The following is a 21,359-nucleotide window of genomic DNA, read 5'->3' on the forward strand; positions in this document are numbered from 1 at the left end:
ACCGCTGGCGATGCCCAACAATTGAAAGCGAGGAGAAAAGTCTTGGCTGAGGTCAAGCATTGTTTGAATCTGTTGCTAATGGTTTCCCGGGGAAACGGCAGTCCTGCCCTCCTAGCTGGCTGCAGCATCTTCAGACCGGCATCTCTAGACACAGCAGAGAGGTATCTTCTGGCATTGGGGAGGGGGGGGCGCAACCAAAACAACAATGTCGTGGCCAAAGGAGACGAGAACACAACATCTCTGAGAACCCTTCCGGAGAATGAAGAAGCACACCGCAAGAGTCGCACCATTAGAGTCTTTCAGTATTGCCACGTTAAATGCACCTAGAGCAGACGGTAAATGTATATATTTTTTTCCTTACGTATCTTCCCTTCGGGCTGAAATTAACTTCGGGCAGATTCTGATTAATTTTTCCAGGCCGATCTTTAAAAAAAAATGAAAATGAAAGAAGCATTTCCAAAAAGCTTGGAATGAATGTCAAGGTATTATTTTTGTTGTTTGGGTTCGCTGTCCAAAATGTCTGGGTTCCCCCCTCCGCCGATAAAGAGAACAGTCTCGGGGTGGGAGGGGGAGAGACTGCGCCGAAAAGTTATGCGTCTTTTTCGTTGTCGGCTTGCAAAGTGCTATCGAACCAGCTTTCGGGCTTCGAACAGCATTTCAGTAGAAAGTCCTTAATGTTTCTCTGCTTGAAGTGTTTTATCTGTGTTGTGGCACTCAGCGAGGATTAGCTACTTAGCCCGACCGTCTGGTAGTTAAAGATGGAAAGGAGGAGAACATTTCCTTAAATGGCCCCCTGCAGGCATGTCAGTTTGACTAGGTAGGAGACAAGTTCTTAAAGAGACTGAGAATGCTCTTGTTTCGGCCTTTCATGTGCTTTTTGTTTACCTGTTTTGGTAGTGTTCTGTTGGTCCTCCATTATTCGTTATGACCCTAAAGCTGCCTTATAATGACTGTTGGTCCATCAAGGTCAGTATTGTCTACTCAGACCGGGCAGCGGCTCTTCGGGGCCTTGGGGCAGAGGTCTTTCCCATCACCTCCTACCTGGTCCTTTTAAATGGAGATGCTGGGGATTGAACCTGGGACCTTCTGCATGACAAGGAAATGCTCTACCACTGAGCCACGGCCAAGACCATAGATCTACGTGCTTCCCGAACTAGATAAGCTAGGAGTGTCCTTTCCTGTTCTCGTTCAAGGGGCCCTGTGGGGAAGGAAGTTTCACTTGCGTACGTGAATCAATTGGAGTGGCATGTGGCATCTGTACTGGGTTGGAACAGAAGGCTAGGCTTCCTGGGCCACTAATCAGATCCAGGAGGGCACCTCTGGTGTTCTAACCCAGGGTTCCCCAACATGGAGCCCTTCTTATTGGCTGTTCTCATTCCAATTGGTCTTTCACTGGAGGGTCCAGAAAGCGAGGACTTCCCTAAGGGCGCCTGTGGTTCCATTTCCCCTTCAGGCTTTCCTTCTTCTCAGGAAGTACGAAGCGGGAGGTATTCCATTTGGCTCCGCCTCCTGTGGCTGACATTTTTAGGTTTGACCCCCAGCTCCTACGGTGGCCATTTGGGGCTGGTGTTCACCGCTCCCTCTCAGATTCCAAAGGTGCCCACAGGGGCTGAAAAAGGTTGAGGACTCCTGTTCTGACACAAGCAGATCTGAGTTAGGGGGCATTCCAGGAACAATTCGCGGGAGATCTGTGTATGAGAGAGACATTGGAGTGTTTGGGTCTTGTTTTCACCCTACCCTTCCTCCAAGGAGTCCGGGGCACGGTTTCTCCCTCTCCCGTTTTAACCTCACGACACCTCTGTGAGATAGATCAGGCTGAGTTACTGGCCTGAGGACAGCCACTGAACATCATGGCTGAGCAGGGATTGTAATTTGGGTTTCCCCGGTCTGTGAGAGGGGCCATGGCTCAATGGTAGAGCCTCCGCTTGGCATGCAGAAGGTCCCGGGTTCAGTCCCCAGCATCCCCAGTTAAGAGGATCTGGCAGTAGGTGATGTGAAAGACCTCCACATGAGACCCTGGACAGCAGCTGCCAGTCTGAGTAGACACTACTGAATTTAATAGACTGAGGGTCTGATTCAGTATAAGGCAGCTTCATGTGTTCAAGATTGTCAGGGAAGGGGGGCTGTGGCTGAGTGGTGGAGCATCCACTTGGCATGCGGAAGGTCCCAGGTTCAATACTCAGTATCTTAAGGACTGGGTAAGAGGTGTTTCGAAAGAGTCTTTATCAGGGACCTTGGAGAGCCACTGCCCGTCTGAGTAGACAATACTGACTTTGATGGACCAAAAGTTCTGATTCTGTCTAAGGCAGCTCCATGTGTTCATAGTCCTTCCTTCTAACCACTATACCATGCTGGCTGTCTTTCCAAAGTCAGCATAATCCGTAGGAAGGGTGATCACTGCTTAGGGCAAAAACTAAATGTCCGAGGAGACGGAATGCAGGGAGCCGCCGCCACCACCATCGCTATACCATCTTCAATGTACCGTCCACCTACCAGATTCCATGGAGGTGGTTTAGTTTGAGTGTGTTGGGGCGCCTCCACTACTAAGTTCATGGGTCGCAAATATGAGCCGCTGAGTATCTTGTATAATGTATAGATTGTATAGATTTGAAGCACCAGTTTTAGTATATATGTAAAATTGTTTTATTGTTTTACTGTTTTAAACACTGTTGTTAGCCGCCCTGAGCTACTGGGTAGGGCGGGATAGAAATAGCAAAAATAAATAAATAAAATAAATAAAACAGACACCCTGGGGACTCCTTTGGTGCGTCCTTCTTGCTCTGGCTGTGGCGTTTCCTGACGCAAGACTGAAAACCGAGGGGCTCTTTCAGCCAGCGCCAAAAAAGTCGACCAATTTTACGCCTCCAGAAATGCCAGCCCCCAAATATTACTTTCTCGGTCAGCGTTTTTACACAGACACCGCTATCGGTATTGTGACCCGTTGTCGAGTGCTGGTTCATGCCAGCCGGCGCGTCCCTCGATGGCAGGCCACGTGGCCACTCACGTGTGTGAAAGAGTCATCCCAGCTCAAATGCCAGAGCCAGTAGCTTCGCGTCATCTCACAAGACTCTCAAGGGGAGTGTTTATTTCCATTTTGTTTTATGTGTTTGATGACGACTCTCTTTCAGTGGGGACAGATGCTGAGCACATGAAGCGACCGTAATGCAGAATCAGACCCTTGGTCCATCAAGGTCGATATTGTCTGCTCAGACCGGCAGCATCTCTCCAGGGTCTCAGGCTGAGGTCTTTCACATCACCTACTACTTGATCCTTTTAATTGGAGATGCCGGGGATTGAACCTTGGGACCTTCTGCATGCCAAGCAGAGGCTCTGCCACTGAGCCATGTCTCCTTCCCATGCTGAATGGTATGGGGACCTGTGTGGGGTTCCATTGAGTTTCTCGACCAGTTTCTGGACCTTTAAAGGCATTCTTGGCCTGGGATTTATTATTTATTTTTATTAGATTAGATTTACTAAGACGCCCTTCCCTACAGGTAGGGATCAGGGCGGCTTACAACAGAGTAAAAGGTAAAGGTAAAGGTTCCCTTGCTCGAAAGCCAGTCGAATCCGACTCTAGGGTTGCGGTGCTCATCTCCGTTTCAAAGCCGAAGAGCCAGCGCTGTCCGAAGACGTTTCCGTGGTCATGTGGTCGGCATGACTAAACACCAAGGCGCACGGAACTCTGTTACCTTCCCACCGAAGTGGTACCTATTTATCTACTTGCAATTTCTTGCTTTCGAACTGCAAGGTTGGCAGGAGCTGGAACTAGAGATGGGAGCTCACTCTGTCATGCGGCAACCCGGGTCTCGAACTGCTGAACTACCGACCTTCCACAGCCTGCAGTTCAGCGTCTTAACCACTTGAGCCACCACAGCTCCACAACAGAGTAGTATACAAAAAAAAAAATCCAAGTTAAAAACAAGCTTAAAACCACCTAAGTGAAGAACAGTAGATGAAAACAACAAAGTACATATACAAGAAGGTGGAAGGAAAAAAATTCAGCTCCCTGGTCTACTTTGGTGTAGCCAGTTTGGTGTAGTGTAGTAGTTAAGTGCGTGGACTTTAATCTGGGAGAACGGGGTTTGATTCCCCACTCCTCCACTTGCAGCTGCTGGATGACCTTGGGCCAGTTACAGGTTCTGTCAGAGCTGTTCTGGAAAAAGAGCAGTTTCTGTCAGAGCTCTCTCATCCCCACCTACCTCACAGGGTGTCTGTTGTAGGGAGGGGAAGGGAAGGAGATCGTAAGCTGCTCTGAGACTTTGAGTGAAGGGCCGGGTATAAATCCAATCTCTTCTTCTACTTGGGGGGAGGGGTTACAAGGGATGGGGAAATACATGAGAGTGCCAGATTTAATATTTCCCCCCACCACTGTCCTCAACCAAAGGCCTGGCAGAACATCTTTGCCTTGCAAGCCCTGCAGAAAAGTAGTAACTCCCACAGGGCACAGATGTCTGCCGGCAGACAGTTCCACCAGGCCGAGATGGAGTTTCCCCATTAAAAAGAAACGGCGGAACTAGGGCGTCACCAAAGCTACAGAAGAATGGGATAACCAGGGAATCTTGGAACTGCGCACTAGTATGTGCTTCAACAACGTTTGAGCCCAGGGGACTAACAAAACTTTAATTCTAGGCATAAGCTTTTGTGTGCACACACACTTCTTCAGATACTTCTTCAGACTGTTGCAGATGAACGCCGAGGCCGCGTTGCTCACCGGTACCTTCCTTAATGTCTGGATGTCTATAGAGCCTGCACTCACTCGTCATTGGAGATGGCGCCATCAGCTCACCTGCGGCAACGACTGAGTGTGCATGAAACTTCCTGATATGGAATCAGACCCTTGGTCCATCAAGAGCAGCATTGTCTTCTCAGCTTAGCAAGGGCTCTCCAGAGTCTCAGACGGAGGTCTTCCACATCGCCTCCTACCAGATCCTTTTAACTGGAGATCCTGGGACCTTCTGCATGCCAAGCAGAGGCTCTTCCACTGAGCCACGGCCCCCCTCCGTGGCTCTCCAGGGTCTCAGGCAGAGGTCTTTCCCATCACCTCCTACCTGAACCTCTAACTGGAGATGCTGGGGATTGAACCTGGGACCTTCTGCACGCCAAGCAGAGACTCTTCCACTGAGCCACGGCCCCCCTCCGTAGCTCTCCAGGGTCTCAGGCAGAGGTCTTTCCCATCACCTCCTACCTGAACCTCTAACTGGAGATGCTGGGGATTGAACCTGGGACCTTCTGCACGCCAAGCAGAGGCTCTACCACTGAGCCATGGCTGCCCCCCAAACAAGACTCTATTGCTGACTCAGGAAAATCCAGTTACAGGCCATTGCTATAGAATAATAAAGGCACAGTATCCAGTGCTTTGTGGAAACAGCAAGATGCTTGAATTTTCAAAGTGCACAAAGCTGTTTTGGAAGTGCACCTTTTCCCTGCAGATGTCCCTGCATCTTCTGTGGTTGCTGAGAATTCCAGGTCTTGAAGGCTATAGAGTGCCCACTCAAAGGTAGCTGAGATGTTTCCGCCCAGACTTGCAAAAGCCGAGAACCAGTGTGGTGTAGTAGTTCAGAGCGTCGGACTAGTATAGGGGAGACCTGGGTTCGAATGCCCGCTCATTCCATGGAAACTTGCTGGGTGACCTTGGGCCAGTCACCCTCTCTCAGCCTAGCCTACCTCACAGGGTTGTTGTGAGGATGAAAGGGAGGAGACGAGACCGAGGTAAGCTGCTTTGGGTCTCCACTGTGTAGAAAAGCGGGCTACAAATGAATTAAATAAATAAATAAGCTGGAAGCTGCAGTTTTGCAAAGTAGAGTCTGCAGAATACAGACTCCTGGGAATAGGGGGTGAGGGTAGGGGAAAATATAGATTCATCAAGTTTATCAAATAACCCATATATTTACCAACACTCCCTCTAAGCTGTGGAGTCTTCTGAGCAAAAATTCTACCTTGTGAGCTACCAGCATTCAAGTTGTGTGGAAGCGATTTGGCTACTGAATAAATTAGTTTGCTCTGGAGCCATCCCTTCCTGAGCATAGGGGAAAATGTGTGAGCCGGAGGCTAAAAAACTGTGAGCTAGCTCACACTGACTCAGCTTAGAGGGAACAGTTGTTGTTACAGACAACAAGTAAAATCAGATGTATTAGTAAGAATACATATTTCAAATCTAGAATTAGAAAATAAAACATCATTACAGTGTTTTGAGATGGGCTCTCTCTTTAAAAGAATAAACAAGAACTAACCTGTTAGCAATGATCTAGCCCACCAGATCAAAAGATAGAAGAGGATTATAAAATGATGAATGAATTAAAGATAGCAGCTAGACAAAAACACTGTGTCGTAATAGGTGATTTTAACTACCCACACATTGAATGGGTCAATATGTGTTCTAGTCGAGAAAAAGAGATTGAGTTTCTAGACAGCTATTAGAGAACCTTTTTAGCCACTGCCTGTGACAGGGAATTACCAAAAAGGGGAGGTGGCTTTGAATCCTACTGAGATATTTTGTGGAACTGCAAACTGCCCCTGTTTAAGACCAACAGTAGTCTGCATGTAGCATATAACTAGTGCAGTAACAAGGGTATGTGCTCTGACCTTAGATGGCCCAGGCTTCCCTGATCTTGTCAGATCTTGGAGATAAGTAGGGTTGGCCTTGGTTACTACTCTAAATGACTGTGCTATGGAGCAGATGGTCACGGAACCTACCAGGGGAGAGTCGATCCTTGATTTGGTCCTAAGTAACACTCAAGACCTGGTGAGAGATGTAAAAGTGATTGCACCACTTGGGAACAGTGATCATAATGTTGTTGAGTTCAACATTTGTACAAATAGGGAATTGGCCAAAAAGACTCACACAACGTCTTTTAACTTTAAAAGATGTAACTTCTCTGATATGAGGGGACATGTGGGGAGGAAACTGAAAGGAGAAGTAGAAAGGGTCAAAACCATTGGGGAAGCTTGGAAAGTATTTAAAACTACAATTCTAGAAGCTCAAATAAAATATATTCCGCAGGTTAGGAAAGGCACAAACAGGTATAGTGGAAAGCCTGCATGGTTAACAAACAAAGTAATGGAAGCTGTAAAAGGTAAAAAGGATTCCTTTAAGCGGTGGAAAGCGAGTCACAGTGAGGCTGATAAAACGGAACACAGGCTATGGCAAATAAAATGCAAGTCTGCGGTCAGGCAGGCAAGAAGGGAATATGAGGAGCATATAGCAAAAAACGTAAAAACCAACAATAAAACTTTCTTCAAATACATTAGAAGCAAGAAACCAGCCAGGGAGGCAGTGGGGCCCTTGGATGACCAAGGGGTAAAAGGAGTACTGAAGGATGATGGGGAAAGGACTGAGAAGCTAAATGCATTTTTTGCCTCTGTCTTCACTGTGGAAGATGAGAAGTGCTTGCCCACTCCAGAACCGCTGATTTCGGGAGGGGTGTTGAAAGACCTGAGTCAGATTGAGGTGACGAGAGAGGAGGTCCTAAAACTGATAGACAACTTAAAAACTGATAAATCACCAGGCCCGGATGGCATACATCCGAGAGTTCTGAAAGAACTCAAATGTGAACTTGTGGATCTCCTGACAAAAATATGTAATCTTTCCTTTAAATCTGCCTCCATTCCTGAGGACTGGAAGGTAGCTAATGTCACTCCCATCTTTAAAAAGGGTTCCAGAGGAGATCCGGGAAATTTGAAAAAAAAATTGTGGTGGAAACCATTATTAAGGAAGAATTAGTAGGCACATAGATGTCAAAAGAGCCCTGCTGGATCACCAATAGTCCATCTAGTCCAGCATCCTGTTTCACACAGTGGCCAACCAATTCCTCTGGTGGGCCAACAGCAGGGCTGAGAGGCCAAAGCCTTCATAAGAACATAAGAAGAGCCCTGTTGGATGAGACCAGTGGCCCGTTGAGTCCAGCCTCCTGTCTCATTCAGTGGCCAACCAGTTCCTCTGGAGGGCTGACAATACGACATGGAGGGCTGAGACCTTCATAAGAACATCAGAAGAGCACTGCTGGATCAGACCAGTGGTCCATCTAGCCCAGCATCCTGTCTCACACAGAGGCACTAAGCCTCTGAATCCCAGAGCCAGGAGGCAACATCCATGGAAGGCCTCTATGGCCTGCTGTTGGACCTCCAGAGGAACTTTAATGGACAGAAACCAAGGCTTCAATAGGCAATACTGTTGTGGTTGCCTAGCAATGGCTACAGAAGGCATTTGGTTCTTAACTCTACAGGCACTTGCTTCTGTTATTGGTCTGTGTGTGTTAACCCGAGTGTGGGTTTTTTAAAACATTCAGATTTTTCTGCATACCTGAGGCATTTCTCAGGACTGTAGAAAGATCTGACTCATCTGTTCCTGGCTTGAGTCTCCGGATTTAAGTATCCACATATTTGGCATTGTTGAGCATCAGATATATCGATGACGATGATTCTATTGCAGTGAAGACTTAAGAATGCTAGAGAAACTTGTTTTGTGTCTCTCTCTCCCTTAGAAAGCATGGGTCATCCGTAGCTTGTGCACTGGATATTGTATTTTTGCCCCTGGAATTGTTGTTCACAGGTGGTCTGAGCAGATTATTAGTATTATCATCTCACTCTATCCCTTCGCAATCTGTATGTGTGGCACTGAAGTGTCAGGAATGAGAGAGGAAAGCAACACTTTCGGTAAGCCTCTTTCAGCCTCCGCTTTGGAATCCCAGTGAAGCGGCAACCCTCTATTCATTCACAAATCAGGCTTTTGAACCCAGACGGCTGTGGGGCTCATTCATAAAATCAGTCTGCTTCATTGGCGCACAACAGCCGGGGAGGAGGGCTGAATGGGAGCCGGAGAAGAACAGGCTGACGGCAGGGGAAACTTGCAGCCAAAAGAGAGAGACCGAAAAGGATCCATTGAACTGGGATGAATGTATGTTTGGAAGAGATGTTTGCAGTCTTGGAAATGTGGATAAAAAGCTAAACAAATAGGTGCAGTGAATATAAAAGGGAGGGATGGTAACTTAGGAGGAGGAGGGGAGGAGATTGGATTTATACCCCGCCCTTCACTTGGAGTCTCAGAGCGGCTTACAAACTCCTTTCCCTCCCCCTCCCCACACCAGGCACCCTGGGAGGTAGGCAGAGCTGAGAGAGCTGTTTCGAGGACTGCCCTTATCAGAACTATGGCTTGCCCAAGGTCATTGCAGTTCCGCAGGGCCTGCAAGATGGAGCTCTTCCGCCAGACATTTGGTTGAGGCAGCAGACGTCCCCGTCCCCCCCCAGCTTTTCTGGCCCTACGTTTTTTGTCCATCGGGCCTGTTCCGACTAGTCATCTGACAATTTTTATAATTATACGGTGTTTCATGGTTTTATGTGCAAATTTTCATTTTAGCATTGTTTTCATTGTATACTTAGCTGTTGCACACCGCCCTGCGTCCATTGGGGAGGGGGGTATATAAATCGAATAACATAAAATAAATAAAAAATAAGATCCAACCGCTGCAAGTGGAGGAGTGGGGAATCAAACCTGGTTCTCCCAGATTAGAGTCCGCGCACTTAACCACGACGCCAAACTGGCTCTCAGGGTACCACATAGAATGTTAAGAGTTCCCTTCAGGTGCGGATCTCTCAGTATTACAAGCGACCTCCAGGCAGCATAATAACATAAGAGACGCCAATGTTGGATCAGGCCATAGGCCCATCCAGTCCAACACTCTGTGTCACACAGTGGCCAAAAACACCAGGTGCCATCAGGAGGTCCAGCAGTGGGGCCAGGACATTAGAAGCCCTCCCACTGTTGACCACCACCACCCCAAGCACCAAGAATACAGGGCATCACTTGCCCCAGACTTTGTGGCTAATAGCCACTGATGGACCTCTGTTCCATATGTTTATCCAGTTCCTTCTTGAAGCTGCCCATGCTTATAGCCGCCACCACTTCCTGTGGCAGTGAATTCCAAGTGTTAATCACTCTTTGGGTGAAGAAGGACTTCCTTTTATCCGTTCTAACAGAACGTTTTATCTGTTCTAGCAGAAATCAGTTCCCACACAGAAAACGACTGTTCTGGAGGGTGGACTCTATGGCATTGTAGCCTCCACTCCCCAATCCCCGCCCTCCTCACGATGCACACCCGAAATCTCCAGGTAATCCCCGAACCAAAGCTGACAACCTGATATAATGTTCGCTGAGAAAGTTAAAAGGGCCTTATGGCCAAATGATGTGTTTCATCACATAGGGTCGCCATCCTCCAGTTGGTGGTTGGAGATCTCCTGGCATTACAACTGATCTCCAGGAGACAGAGGTCAGTCCGCCTGGGGAAAAAATGGCTGACTTGGAAGGTGGACTGCCTGGCATTAGACCCTATTGAAGCCCCTCCCCTCTGAATCCCAGAGGCCAGGAGGCCGTCTCAGGGGGAGGCCTCGGCCTCTCTGCCCTGTTGTGGGCCCTCCGGAGGAACTGGCTGGCGACTGTGTGAGATGGGAGGCTGGACTAGATGGACCCCTGGTCTGATCCAGCAGGGCTCTTCTGATGCTCTAGTGAAGGCCTCGGCCTCTCTGCCCTGTGGTTGGCCCTCCAGAGGAACTGGCTGTGTGAGACAAAATGCTGGACTAGATGGACCACTGGTCTGATCCAGCAGGGCTCTTCTGATGCTCTAGTGAAGGCCTCGGCCTCTTTGCCCTGTTGTTGGCCCTCCAGAGGAACTGGTTGGCCCCTGTGTGAGACGGGATGCTGGACTAGATGGACCACTGATCTGATCTAGCAAGGCTCTTCTGATGTTCTAATGAATACCTCGGCCTCTCTGCCCTGCTTTTGGCCATCCAGAGGAATAGGTCGGCCACTGTGAGAGGCAGGATGCTGGACTAGATGGACCCCTGGTCTGATCCAGCCGGCCTCTTCTTGTGTTCCTATGAAGCCCTCGGCCTCTCTGCCCTGCTTTTGGCCATCCAGAGGAATAGGTCGGCCACTGTGAGAGGCAGGATGCTGGACTAGATGGACCCCTGGTCTGATCCAGCCGGCCTCTTCTTGTGTTCCTATGAAGCCCTCGGCCTCTCTGCCCTGCTTTTGGCCATCCAGAGGAATAGGTCGGCCACTGTGAGAGGCAGGATGCTGGACTAGATGGACCCCTGGTCTGATCCAGCCGGCCTCTTCTTGTGTTCCTATGAAGCCCTCGGCCTCTCTGCCCTGCTTTTGGCCATCCAGAGGAATAGGTCGGCCACTGTGAGAGGCAGGATGCTGGACTAGATGGACCCCTGGTCTGATCCAGCCGGCCTCTTCTTGTGTTCCTATGAAGCCCTCGGCCTCTCTGCCCTGCTTTTGGCCATCCAGAGGAATAGGTCGGCCACTGTGAGAGGCAGGATGCTGGACTAGATGGACCCCTGGTCTGATCCAGCAGGGCTCTTCTGATGTTCTAATGAAGGCCTCAGCCTCTATGCCTTCTTCTCTTGTTGGTCCTCCAGAGGAACTGATTGGCCACTATGGGAGACAGGATGTATTGGTCTGATCCAGCAGGGCTCTTCTGATGTTCTTATGAAGGCCTCGGCCTCTCTGCCCTGCTTTTGGCCATCCAGAGGAATAGGTCGGCCACTGTGAGAGGCAGGATGCTGGACTAGATGGACCACTGGTCTGATCAAGTAGGTCTCTTCTTATGTTCTTATGCATACCCACAGTCTGGAGAAAAAAAATTCCCTCTAACGGAGATTTAATGGGTGAAGACAAGCAACTAAAAATTTTGCGGGGGCAGTAAGGTAAATAATATCATTTGTTAAAGAACAACGTATTAAGCCTTTATTCGTGTTATAGGAGGTTTTTCTCTCTCTCTCTATGTCTGTCAGCAACCCAAGGCAGGAAAGTAGTGTGATTTTTATTGAGGCCTGCGTAATTGGGGGGGTGGGCTTTTACTGTCCCCTGTTGTGGCACCTTCCCAACTGAAACCGACTGCCTTGGCATTGCCTTGCCTTGGAAACCCTTTGGGGTATCCATAAGTGGCCTGTGACTTGATAGCACTCCCCCCCACACCAATTGCACTGAACCATAATATCGAACGATGGTCCTGTCTGCATTTGCCTGCCACTCCAGATTTTCTCTGACCGATTTCACACAAGAGCTGCGCCGCGGTCGCGCCTCCCTTTGCCCCGCTTCTATTGGTCAATTTCCCATTTGAAGCCGCACGGCCGCATTTTGACCCGCGGCTTCGCCCGATTTTCCCCGCAGTTTTGTGATCCTGTTTTTTGAGGAACACGAAACCGCGAGGAGAATCGGGCAAAGCCGCGGGTCAAAATGCGGCTGCGCAGCTTCGAGTGGGACATTGACCAACAGAAGCGGGGCAAAGGGAGGCGCAGCTCTTGTGTGAAATCGGTCTCAGTGTTCGTGCTGAGGCAGTTTAAGGCCCATTCTGCATCTCTCATTCATTTTACCAAACCCACATTGGAACAGAAATTCCCCCTCTACATTGCATGCCACTTTCACTTTGAGAGACTGTAGGATTTTATGGCAGTGTCCAGACTGCATGCCAGTTTCACTTCCTTTGATCTCTTGGTTTTATGGTATCACCTGCATACATTTATGGCCATTTTGCAGCCATTCAGGGGTGACTCTGCAGTCAGTACGGTGTTGGCCCGGGCTATCCGAATGTGGTTTTGAGTTGCATCCTTTTCTGTTCAAGTGTGGGTTTGGTAAAACAACGGCGCGAATGCGAGACGCAGAATGGGCCACTATCCAAATAACCCAGGGCCACAGAAGGCTGAAACCGGGCTGACCACTGAAGGGAGGGAATGAAGAAGAAGAGATTGGATTTATACCCCGCCCTTCACTACTCAAAGGTGTCTCAGAGCAGCTTACAAACTCCTTTCCCTTCCCCTCCCCAGGTAGGTGGGGATAAGAGAGCTCTGACAGAAACTGCTCTTTTTCAAGAACAGCTCTTATCAGAACTATGCCTTGCCCAAGGTCATCCAGGCAGGTGCGAGTGGAGGAGTGGGGAATCAAAGTAGGGATGTGCATTCGGGCCCCTTTCAGGCTGCTGCAGGCCGATTCAGATTCTCTGATCTGAATCGGTTTGCTGCCGAATTGCCGCCGAAATTCGGCGGCAGTTCGGCCCCATTATATCCTATGGGCCATTGAAGTCAATGGCAAAAACATAGGGTATATTCTGGGGGCTGGAGGGGAGGGGATTTGAGGGAGAGGCTCCAAACATGCAAGGTAGCTGCTGGAGACTCTCCCCAAGATACCCACCACGTTTCAAGAACATTGGACCAGGGGGTCAAATTCTATGGGACCCCAAACAGGTTGCCCCCATCCCCTCCATTGTTCTCTATGTTGGGGAGGAAAGTTACAAGTGGCACACTCCAGAACAAGTGGCACTGTGGCAATGCAAGCATGCCACAGTGCCACAGAGAAACCCCAAGAGACCAACAGGGGGCGGGGGGAGGCCAGTTTCAGCCAATTGCTGCATGCATGTGCAGCCTGCAAGGTTGGTGGTGTTGCTTTGCACACCACCTTCCTTGCTTGGGAGGGGGGAGAGAGAGTCAACTCTACCCCACTCTACCTGGCCTGACCTGCTACATCCCTGGACTTCTGGTTGCACCATCAATGTACACAGGGCAGGGCCTGTATAAATGTGGTTCCTGTTGGTCTTTTGGGGTTTCTGTGTGGCACCGTGGCATGCTTGCACTACCACCATGCCACTTGTTCTGGAGTATGCCACTTGTGCTCATGGCAAACAAGCACCTCCCAATTTCACTTTCCCTGAAGCTGGGTGCTGCCTGCTTGCCTGCCTTAAGTGCTGCTGGCTGGGTTTCCCCATTGGAAACAATTGAGGTAATGGGGGTAACCTGTTTGGGTGCCCATAGAATTGAGCCCACTGGTCCAATGGCGTTGGGACATGGGGGTTTATGTGGGGAGAGGCTCCTGAAGCTACCCTGAAAATTTGGAGCCTCTCCCTCAAACCCCCTCCCCCCTAGAGCCACTAACAGCATCGTGGGGAAAAGTAACTCCCCCCCACCATAGAGAACAATGGAGGGGATGGGGGCAACCTGTTTGGGGGCCTGTAGAATTGGACCCCCTGGTCCAATGTTTTTTAAATGTGGTGGGTATCTTGGGGAGAGTGTCCAGCAGCTACCCTGCGAGTTTGGAGCCTCTCCCTCAAACCCCCTTCCCTCCAGCCCCCAGAATATACCCTATGTTTTCATCATTGTCTTCAATGGTCGATAGGATATAATGGGGCTGAAATTGACATTCGGCTGGCCAAAAGACTCCCAAATGGCTGGTACTGACGAAACTGACATGCGGGAGTCTTACTGCCAGCCGAAATTGATTCTGTCTGATTCCGCCAAATCCGAATCGGTTGGTTTTGTTGTTGTTTTTTTGCACACCCCTAAACCAAACTCGGTTCTCCGAGATTAGAGTCCGCTCACTTAACCACTACCACTAGAATGGGGGGGAAACATGGAATAAAAAGAAGGTCGAACTTGATTTTAGTGCAGAATGGGGGGGGGACGGGATTAAAAAGATCAACGTTTTTAGTGCAGAATTGCTTGGAGGACCCCTTGGTGAACATGGAGAGTGCAGAAATGGCCTATGTGGAGTCTGCCCTCCAGAGCAGCCCTTTTCTCCAGGGAAAGTGATCTCTGTTTCCTAGAGACTAGTCAGAATTCCAAGAGATGAAGAGAAGAGACTGGATTTATACCCCGCCCTTCACTCAGAGTCTCAGAGCGGTTTACAACTCATTTCCCTTCCTCTCCCCACAACAAACACCCTGTGAGGTAGGCGGGGCTCCCCACAACAGACACCCTGTGAGGTAGGCGGGGCTGAGAGAGCCCTGAGAGAACTGCCCTTGAGGGAACAGCTCTGAGAGAACTATGGCTTGCCCAAGGTCATCCAGCGGGTGCAAGTGGAGGAGTGGGGAATCAAACCTAGTTCTCCCAGATTAGAGTCCACATACTTAGCCACTACACCAAACTGGCTCTCCTTAGGACCCATCTGGAGCTTGGGGACCCCGCTAGGCATCCATCCCAGGATGCCCTCAGTTCCCACCTGCTGCCGCCTTAGCAGTTCATTTTTGTATACAAACAGCTGGGCGATTTCACATGTCTCGTGGAACAGGCTTCAATTACTTCCCATTGGCGGGGGGGGGGCGAAGGTGCCTTAGATCAATTTGCTAGAACGTCTCCGTTCACCTTGAAGGGTCAGACTCGGAGCAGACCCTCTCCGTGCGTTTTGCCACGGCACTTTGAAAGAATGCCAGCCGTGGATTTCCGACGTCCGCAATCAAATATCGATCGGCTTCCACTCTCCAAACATCAGGGTAGAATATTATGGCCGATCGTCCGCAAATAAAAAAAACCTCGTCGCTCCGGAGCTGTCCAAGTGTCCTGTGCTGCCTGAAACACCAGACTGAAGAGTCTGAGAAGGGATTGCTCTGGGGTTTCTCACTGCCGACGGTCCCTTTGCACGCGAAAGAGGAGAAACGGGCCCTGTCAGTTCTGTGCCGAAGGTACCGGCTAGACCACGTTCGGCCTCATTTCCCCCGCGAGCCGTGTTTCGATGCCGCCCGCGTCGCGAGATCTTCAATTATCAATGTAAATGAAAACACAAGAAGCCGCCTCTTTCAATCAAGCAGAGAGTCTTTGCAGATCAAATTTGTTTGCTCTTTTTTTTTAAAGGGATTTGGATATATATATATATTTTGCACAATCAGGAGGATTGGAGGACTGGAGGCAGAAAGGGAGGGGATGAGGGAAGCCTCCTGCTTGGCAGGGGCTCCGTGGTAAAGCACCTACTTGGTATGCAGAAGGTCGTGGGTTCGATCCCTGGCATTTCCAGTTTAAAGGGATCGGCTGGGAAACGATGGGCGCGATCTCTGCCTGAGACCCTGGAGACCTACTGCCGGTCTGACTGGAGTTCTCATTTGGGGAGGGCCCTGGGTCAGCGGTAGAGCCTCTGTCTAGCATACAGAAGGCCTTTGGTTCGATCCCTGGCATCTCCAGCTAAAGGGGCTAGGCGGAAGATGATGTGGAAGACCTCTGCCTGAGACCCTGAGGAGCTGCTGCCAGTCTGAGAGCCAGTCTGGTGTCGTGTTCAGGAGCGCGGACTCTAATTTGGGAGAACGGGGTTTGATTCCCCACTCCTCCACTCGCAGCTGCTGGTGTGATCTTGGGTCAGCGACAAGTTCATTCAGAGCTGTTCTCACCCAAGCAGTTCTTGAAAGAGCTCTCTCAGCCCCACCTGCCTCACAGGGTGTCTGTTGTGGGGAGGAAAAATTTAGAGTCCAGTGGTACCTTTAAGGCCAACAAGGTTTTATTCAAAATATGAGCTTTCAAGTGCACTTTTTCAAATACATTGCAATGGTAGGTAAGGCTCGGGTAGTGAAGGCGAGGTATAAATCCATTCTCCTCCTCCTCCTCCAGTTGGCGTAGTGGTTAAGTGCGCGGACTCTAATCTGGGAGAACTGGGTTTGATTCCCCACTCCTCCACTTGCAGCTGCTGGATGGCCTTGGGCAAGCCGTAGTTCTGTCAGAGCTGTCCTTGGAAAAAAAGAGCAGTTTCTGTCAGAGCTCTCTCAGCTCCACCTGCCTCACAGCAGGGTGTCTGTTGTGGGGAGGGGAAGGGAAAGGAGTTTATAAGCCGCTCTGAGACTCCTTTGGGTAGTGAAGGGCGGGGTAGAAATCCAATCTCTTCTCTTCTTCTTCTACCTCACAGGGTGCCTGTTGTGGGGAGGGGAAGGGAAAGGAGTTTGTTAGCCGCTCTGAGACTCCTTTGGGTAGTGAAGGGCGGGGTATAAATCCAATCTTCTCCTCCTCTTCTTCTGGGAGGGCCCTGGCTCAGTGGTAGAGCATCTGCTTTGCCTGGAGAAGTTATCCGGTTCAATCCCTGGCATCTCCAGTTAAAAGGGGCTAGGAATTAGGTGATGTGAAAGATCTCTAAGAGACTCTGGAGAGCCGCTGCCAGTCTAAGTAGACTTGGGAGAGATCATAGCACTGTTCCCATGCCAACTGGGTTGGACTCTCCCATCTTCTGCCTTTGCTGCGCCGTTTGCCTGCGCTCACCACGAAGAAAAGAAACCATTTCCCTGAAGATGTCAACATGACTTGGAGTAAAAGACTGCTCTTTTCCTTCCCGTCTTGGGCACGTTGCATTTTCAAAGAAGACAACCGCTGGGTTAATTCCAGAGAGCATGGCAGTGCCCTCCATGCCAATGTTGTGACGCTTTTCTGCATCAAGCGAAATTTAACATGGTCCAAGTTAACACCACCGGAATTTTGCAAGAAGTCATGTCGCGAGCTAACCACGGCGGACTGTGGTTCAAGGCTCTTGGTTCTCATCATACAAATAAGCAGGGAAGGGTAATATGAACACCAGTAATGGGGAATGAACAATTGCTTTAACTTGCAGGTAATTAACAATTGCTTTAAAAGGTGCTGGGGCTAAAGCGTCATCTTCTGACCTCCAAACAGGGTCGTTAAGAGAAATTCTCTTAATTCCTCTTTACCCAGTTTCTCCTTGAAATCCAATAATTCATTCCCTTTCCTGTTTTTTTAAGGAATTTGGAGACAGTTTCTAATCCATTCTGTTATGATGAAAGAGAATTTCCAAGAGAGAGGGGGCAGGAAGGGAGGTTTTGTGAAATTTCAGCCTTTCGCTCTGTAGTTGCTCAGTATCGAGAAAATTTCATCCCAGACTTTCCTATCAGAGCGCCGCCCTGTGATGTGTAACAAAAAACAACGGCAAGGGCTGCAGTTACAAAAGGGTGCCTTGATTTCGCTTCAAAGAGAAATCAAAGGGAAACGAAATTCTTCTTTTAAAAGAGAAAAAAGAGAATAACATTAATCAATGGCTGTCCCTAAAAAAGGGAATTTGAGAGAGGGGGTTTCCCTCCTCCTAACAGCGCTACTTGAAAACCCTAAATCCCCAATTCGTAGGAGTCCGGCTGTGGATACTCAGCGGTCAGGGAAAGGCTCTCTGCACATGTTTGGGAGCACTTTACTGTAATTCCCACATGTTCCAAGGGAGATCCCGTGCATGCTCAGATGAAGTCATGGGCCTGCACTTTAGAAACTGGACCCAAGTTCAGCATGCTTGTCTCGAGTTCCGGATCTGGACCGTTGCAACCTTACCCACAATCACATCAACATTTACCTGCTTGATTGGGGAAGGCTAATGGAGTGAAGTCAAGTCAGGATAATGTGAGAGTCCCCATCATTCTTCACAGGGGATCTATAGTGCATGCGCAACCCATCCATATCGTGGGCACTCCATGAAATTGCTGAGCAATCGGGTTAGAACGGATAAAAGGAAGTACTTCTTCACCCAAAGAGTGATGAACACTTGGAATTCACTGCCACGGGAAGTGGTGGCGGCTACAAGCATGGACGGCTTCAAGAGGAAATTAGATAGACATATGGAGCAGAGGTCCATCAGTCGCTATTAGCCACAAGGTATAGATAGGGACTCTGGGGCAAGTGATGCTCTGTCATCTTGGTGCTTGGGGGGGGGGAAAACAGTGGGAGGGCTTCTAATGTCCTGGCCCCACTGGTGGACCTCCTGATGGCACCTGGCATTTTTGGGTACTGTGTGACACAGAGTGTTGGACTGGATGGGCCTTTGGCCTGATTCAACATTGGCATCTCTTATGTTCTTATATCATTTGCATGCATTTGCAGAGATGCTTCTGTTGTGCTCCGTCCCTTGTGAACAAACTGTGTGCCTTGATCACAAAGAACTCTGTTTTCTGGCCCCAGCGGGCTGTTTTTCTTTGTGGGGTTGGAAAGAACTCCATTTTTTTTTTAATTTTCGCTTGCCCCTGGTTCCAGTTAATTATTTATTTTCAGGTGATTTTTAAAAAAGAAGGTTTAGGATATTTCAGTAGAAAAATGAAAATTGGTAAATATGAAAATATTATATGTCCCCCCCCCCCCCGTCCCAGGGAGCTTACCACCAAACTGATGCAAACTTTTTCTCCTCAGGTGCCTCCCGATCCTCTGTCGTCCGATGCAAGCCAGGAGCCCGCTGCCCCAATGCGCAGGGGGGCATCCGCAGGCAGCTCTCCCCTTTGACTGCTGCTGAAGATTCTGTGGCTCCCATTCTCGAGCTACAGAGTCGGAGCCCCTCGGGATTTTGCCGGCACGGCAGAGGAGAGAGGCGGACCAGATCAGGTATGCATCCGATCGCCATGGCAGCACGATACGTTCCGTGCCTCGGGCGCAAACGCTCCCCCATCCCACCGGAGCGTGGGGCTGGTGTGCTTGCTTTGCCTGGAGGATTTTGGAGGGTAGGAGATAGCGTTGGCAGGCCCCTCCTGGGAGCAGGAGAACCCCCCCACCTTGAGGCCCCTCCCCCCCGCTGTTGATCAGCTGGCCAGTGAGGGGGCTTTCCGGAAGCAAAAGGAGTCCTAGGCCAGTGTGCTGCCCCAGTCAGCATTTAACTGTAGTTAAGTAGAACTGCCATATATCTTTAAGAGCAGTTTGCCCCTGGGAATTGTAGTCTTTAGTTAGGCATCCCAATGCATCCCTGACTGGCTGATTAACAGTCATTTCCTCCGCACAGAGGCGGGAGGATGTATGAGTTTTACAGCAAGGAGTTGGGGACACGCAATCCTTTTCACCATGAGCCAGGGAACTGACCTAGATTACAAAATATGTGAATTTCACCAGTCATTCAGCTTTGATTGTGAGAACTCTTCTGAATGCATGTCAAGCTTAATAAAAAAGGATTTAATTCTACCTCTCCTCTGGCCATGCGTTGAATCACATCCAGAGGCGCTGGACGTCTGACTCCATACCAGACGGAACAGTGAAAAGGAGCGGATGAGGTCCCCCCCCCAGTGAGACAGAGGGATGTTGCTGGCAGTGTGTTGATGTCACTTCCGGTGTGTGCCAGAAGTGACATCATCACATCGTCGGCGATGCGGGGACTCTCTGGCATTTGGGCAAAACTTTATGGTAACAATGACCTCAATGTAGAGTTTTTGCCCAAACAGCAGAGCATTGCTGTGTCGCCGGCCACAGGATGACATCACTTCCGGTGCTGCTGGAAGTGATGTCGCCACATTGCCCACAAAGCTGGCCTAGGCCTTTCTCTCCCCCCCCCTACCCCCGGTAAGTCCCCTCACCAGCTTCCTGGGGGAACACGGCAATCCTGACAGGAGAAATCGATGCACAAAGGAGGTGTGTCAAATGTGGCACTCACGGCAAATCGGCTGCCCCACGGAAGATGAGCCGTCGAGACGGGAGGCTTCGGCAGGATGACTTAAATCCAGTTAGACATGAGAGGTGGAAGAGCTTATGTCAGATTGAATCTTGGAGACGTCTGAGTGTCAACTCCATTCTGCCGTTAAATCACTGGCTTGCCTGACGTGAAGAGAAGGATAAGAAAGAAAAACCAGTGGAAGAACAACTTGTGTTTAAAACAAAAATCAATCGTGGATCATTAAGGATCTGCTGAGGAAGGCACCAGTGTTTTTCTTCAGACCGAAGCCCACCCTGGCTTTCTTTCTTCTACTGCGAGTGTGTAACTGTTAAAGTGGAGAGGCTGAGCCAGTTTGGTGTAGTGGTTAAGAGTGGCGGGCTCTAATCTGGGAGAACCAGGTTTGATTCCCCACTCCGCCTCCACATGCAGCCAACTGGGTGACCTTGGGTCAGTCACAGTTCCCTCAGAGCTGTTCTCTCAAGGGCAGTCCTTGAAAGAGCTCCCTCAGCCCCACCGACCTCACAGGGTTGCGAGGAGGGTAAGAGAAAGGAGATTATAAGCCGCTCCGAGACTCCGAGTGAAGGACAGGGTATAAATCCAACCCTCCTTCTCCACCTCCTCTTCCTTTTTCTTGATGAAAATGTCGACTTAATGTGCAGCGGCGGTGAGAAAGTCTGACCCGATGCTGGGAATTATGAGGAAAGGGACTGAGAATAAAATGGCCAATATTGCAGGGCTCCTGCCTAGATCTATGATGTGGCCTCATGTGTGCAGTTTCTGGTCTCTGTATCTCTGTGTGTGACAGGAGGCTGGGCTAGATGGACCACTGGTCTGATCCAGCAGGGCTCTTCTGATGTTCTAATGAAGGCCTCAGCCTCAATGCCCTGTTGTTGGCCCTCCAGAGGTGGCTGGCCACTGTGTGAGACAGGATGCTGGACTAGATGGATCCCTGGTCTGATCCAACAGGGCTCTTCTGATGTTCTAATGAAGGCCTCGGCCTCTCTGCCCTCTTGTTGGCCCTCCAGAGGAACTGGTTGGCCGCTGTGTGAGACAGGATGCTGGGCTAGATGGATCCCTGGTCTGATCCAGCAGGGCTCTTCTGATGTTCTAATGAAGGCCTTGGCCTCAATGCCCTGTTGTTGGCCCTCCAGAGGAACTGATTGGCCACTGTGTGAGACAGGATGCTCGACTCAATGGGCTGATCCAGCAGGGCTCTTCC

At 49.8% G+C, this 21,359-nt stretch overlaps 1 protein-coding gene across 1 annotated transcript in view; it reads left to right on the top strand.

Moving 5' to 3' along the window:
• Nucleotides 1-259: 259 nt before the first annotated feature.
• SLC35F4 (solute carrier family 35 member F4) overlaps nt 260-21,359 on the top strand; it is a 54,989-nt gene continuing 33,889 nt past the window's right edge. The window contains exons 1-2 of the mRNA XM_015426586.1: nt 260-335; nt 18,919-19,107. Coding sequence (XP_015282072.1) covers nt 260-335; nt 18,919-19,107 — 265 coding nt within the window. The remainder of the gene's footprint in view (nt 336-18,918; nt 19,108-21,359) is intronic.

Source organism: Gekko japonicus, unplaced genomic scaffold (genome assembly GCF_001447785.1).
Source record: "Gekko japonicus isolate JY-2015 unplaced genomic scaffold, Gekko_japonicus_V1.1 scaffold1603, whole genome shotgun sequence".
In the NCBI taxonomy this organism is placed as follows: domain Eukaryota; kingdom Metazoa; phylum Chordata; class Lepidosauria; order Squamata; family Gekkonidae; genus Gekko; species Gekko japonicus.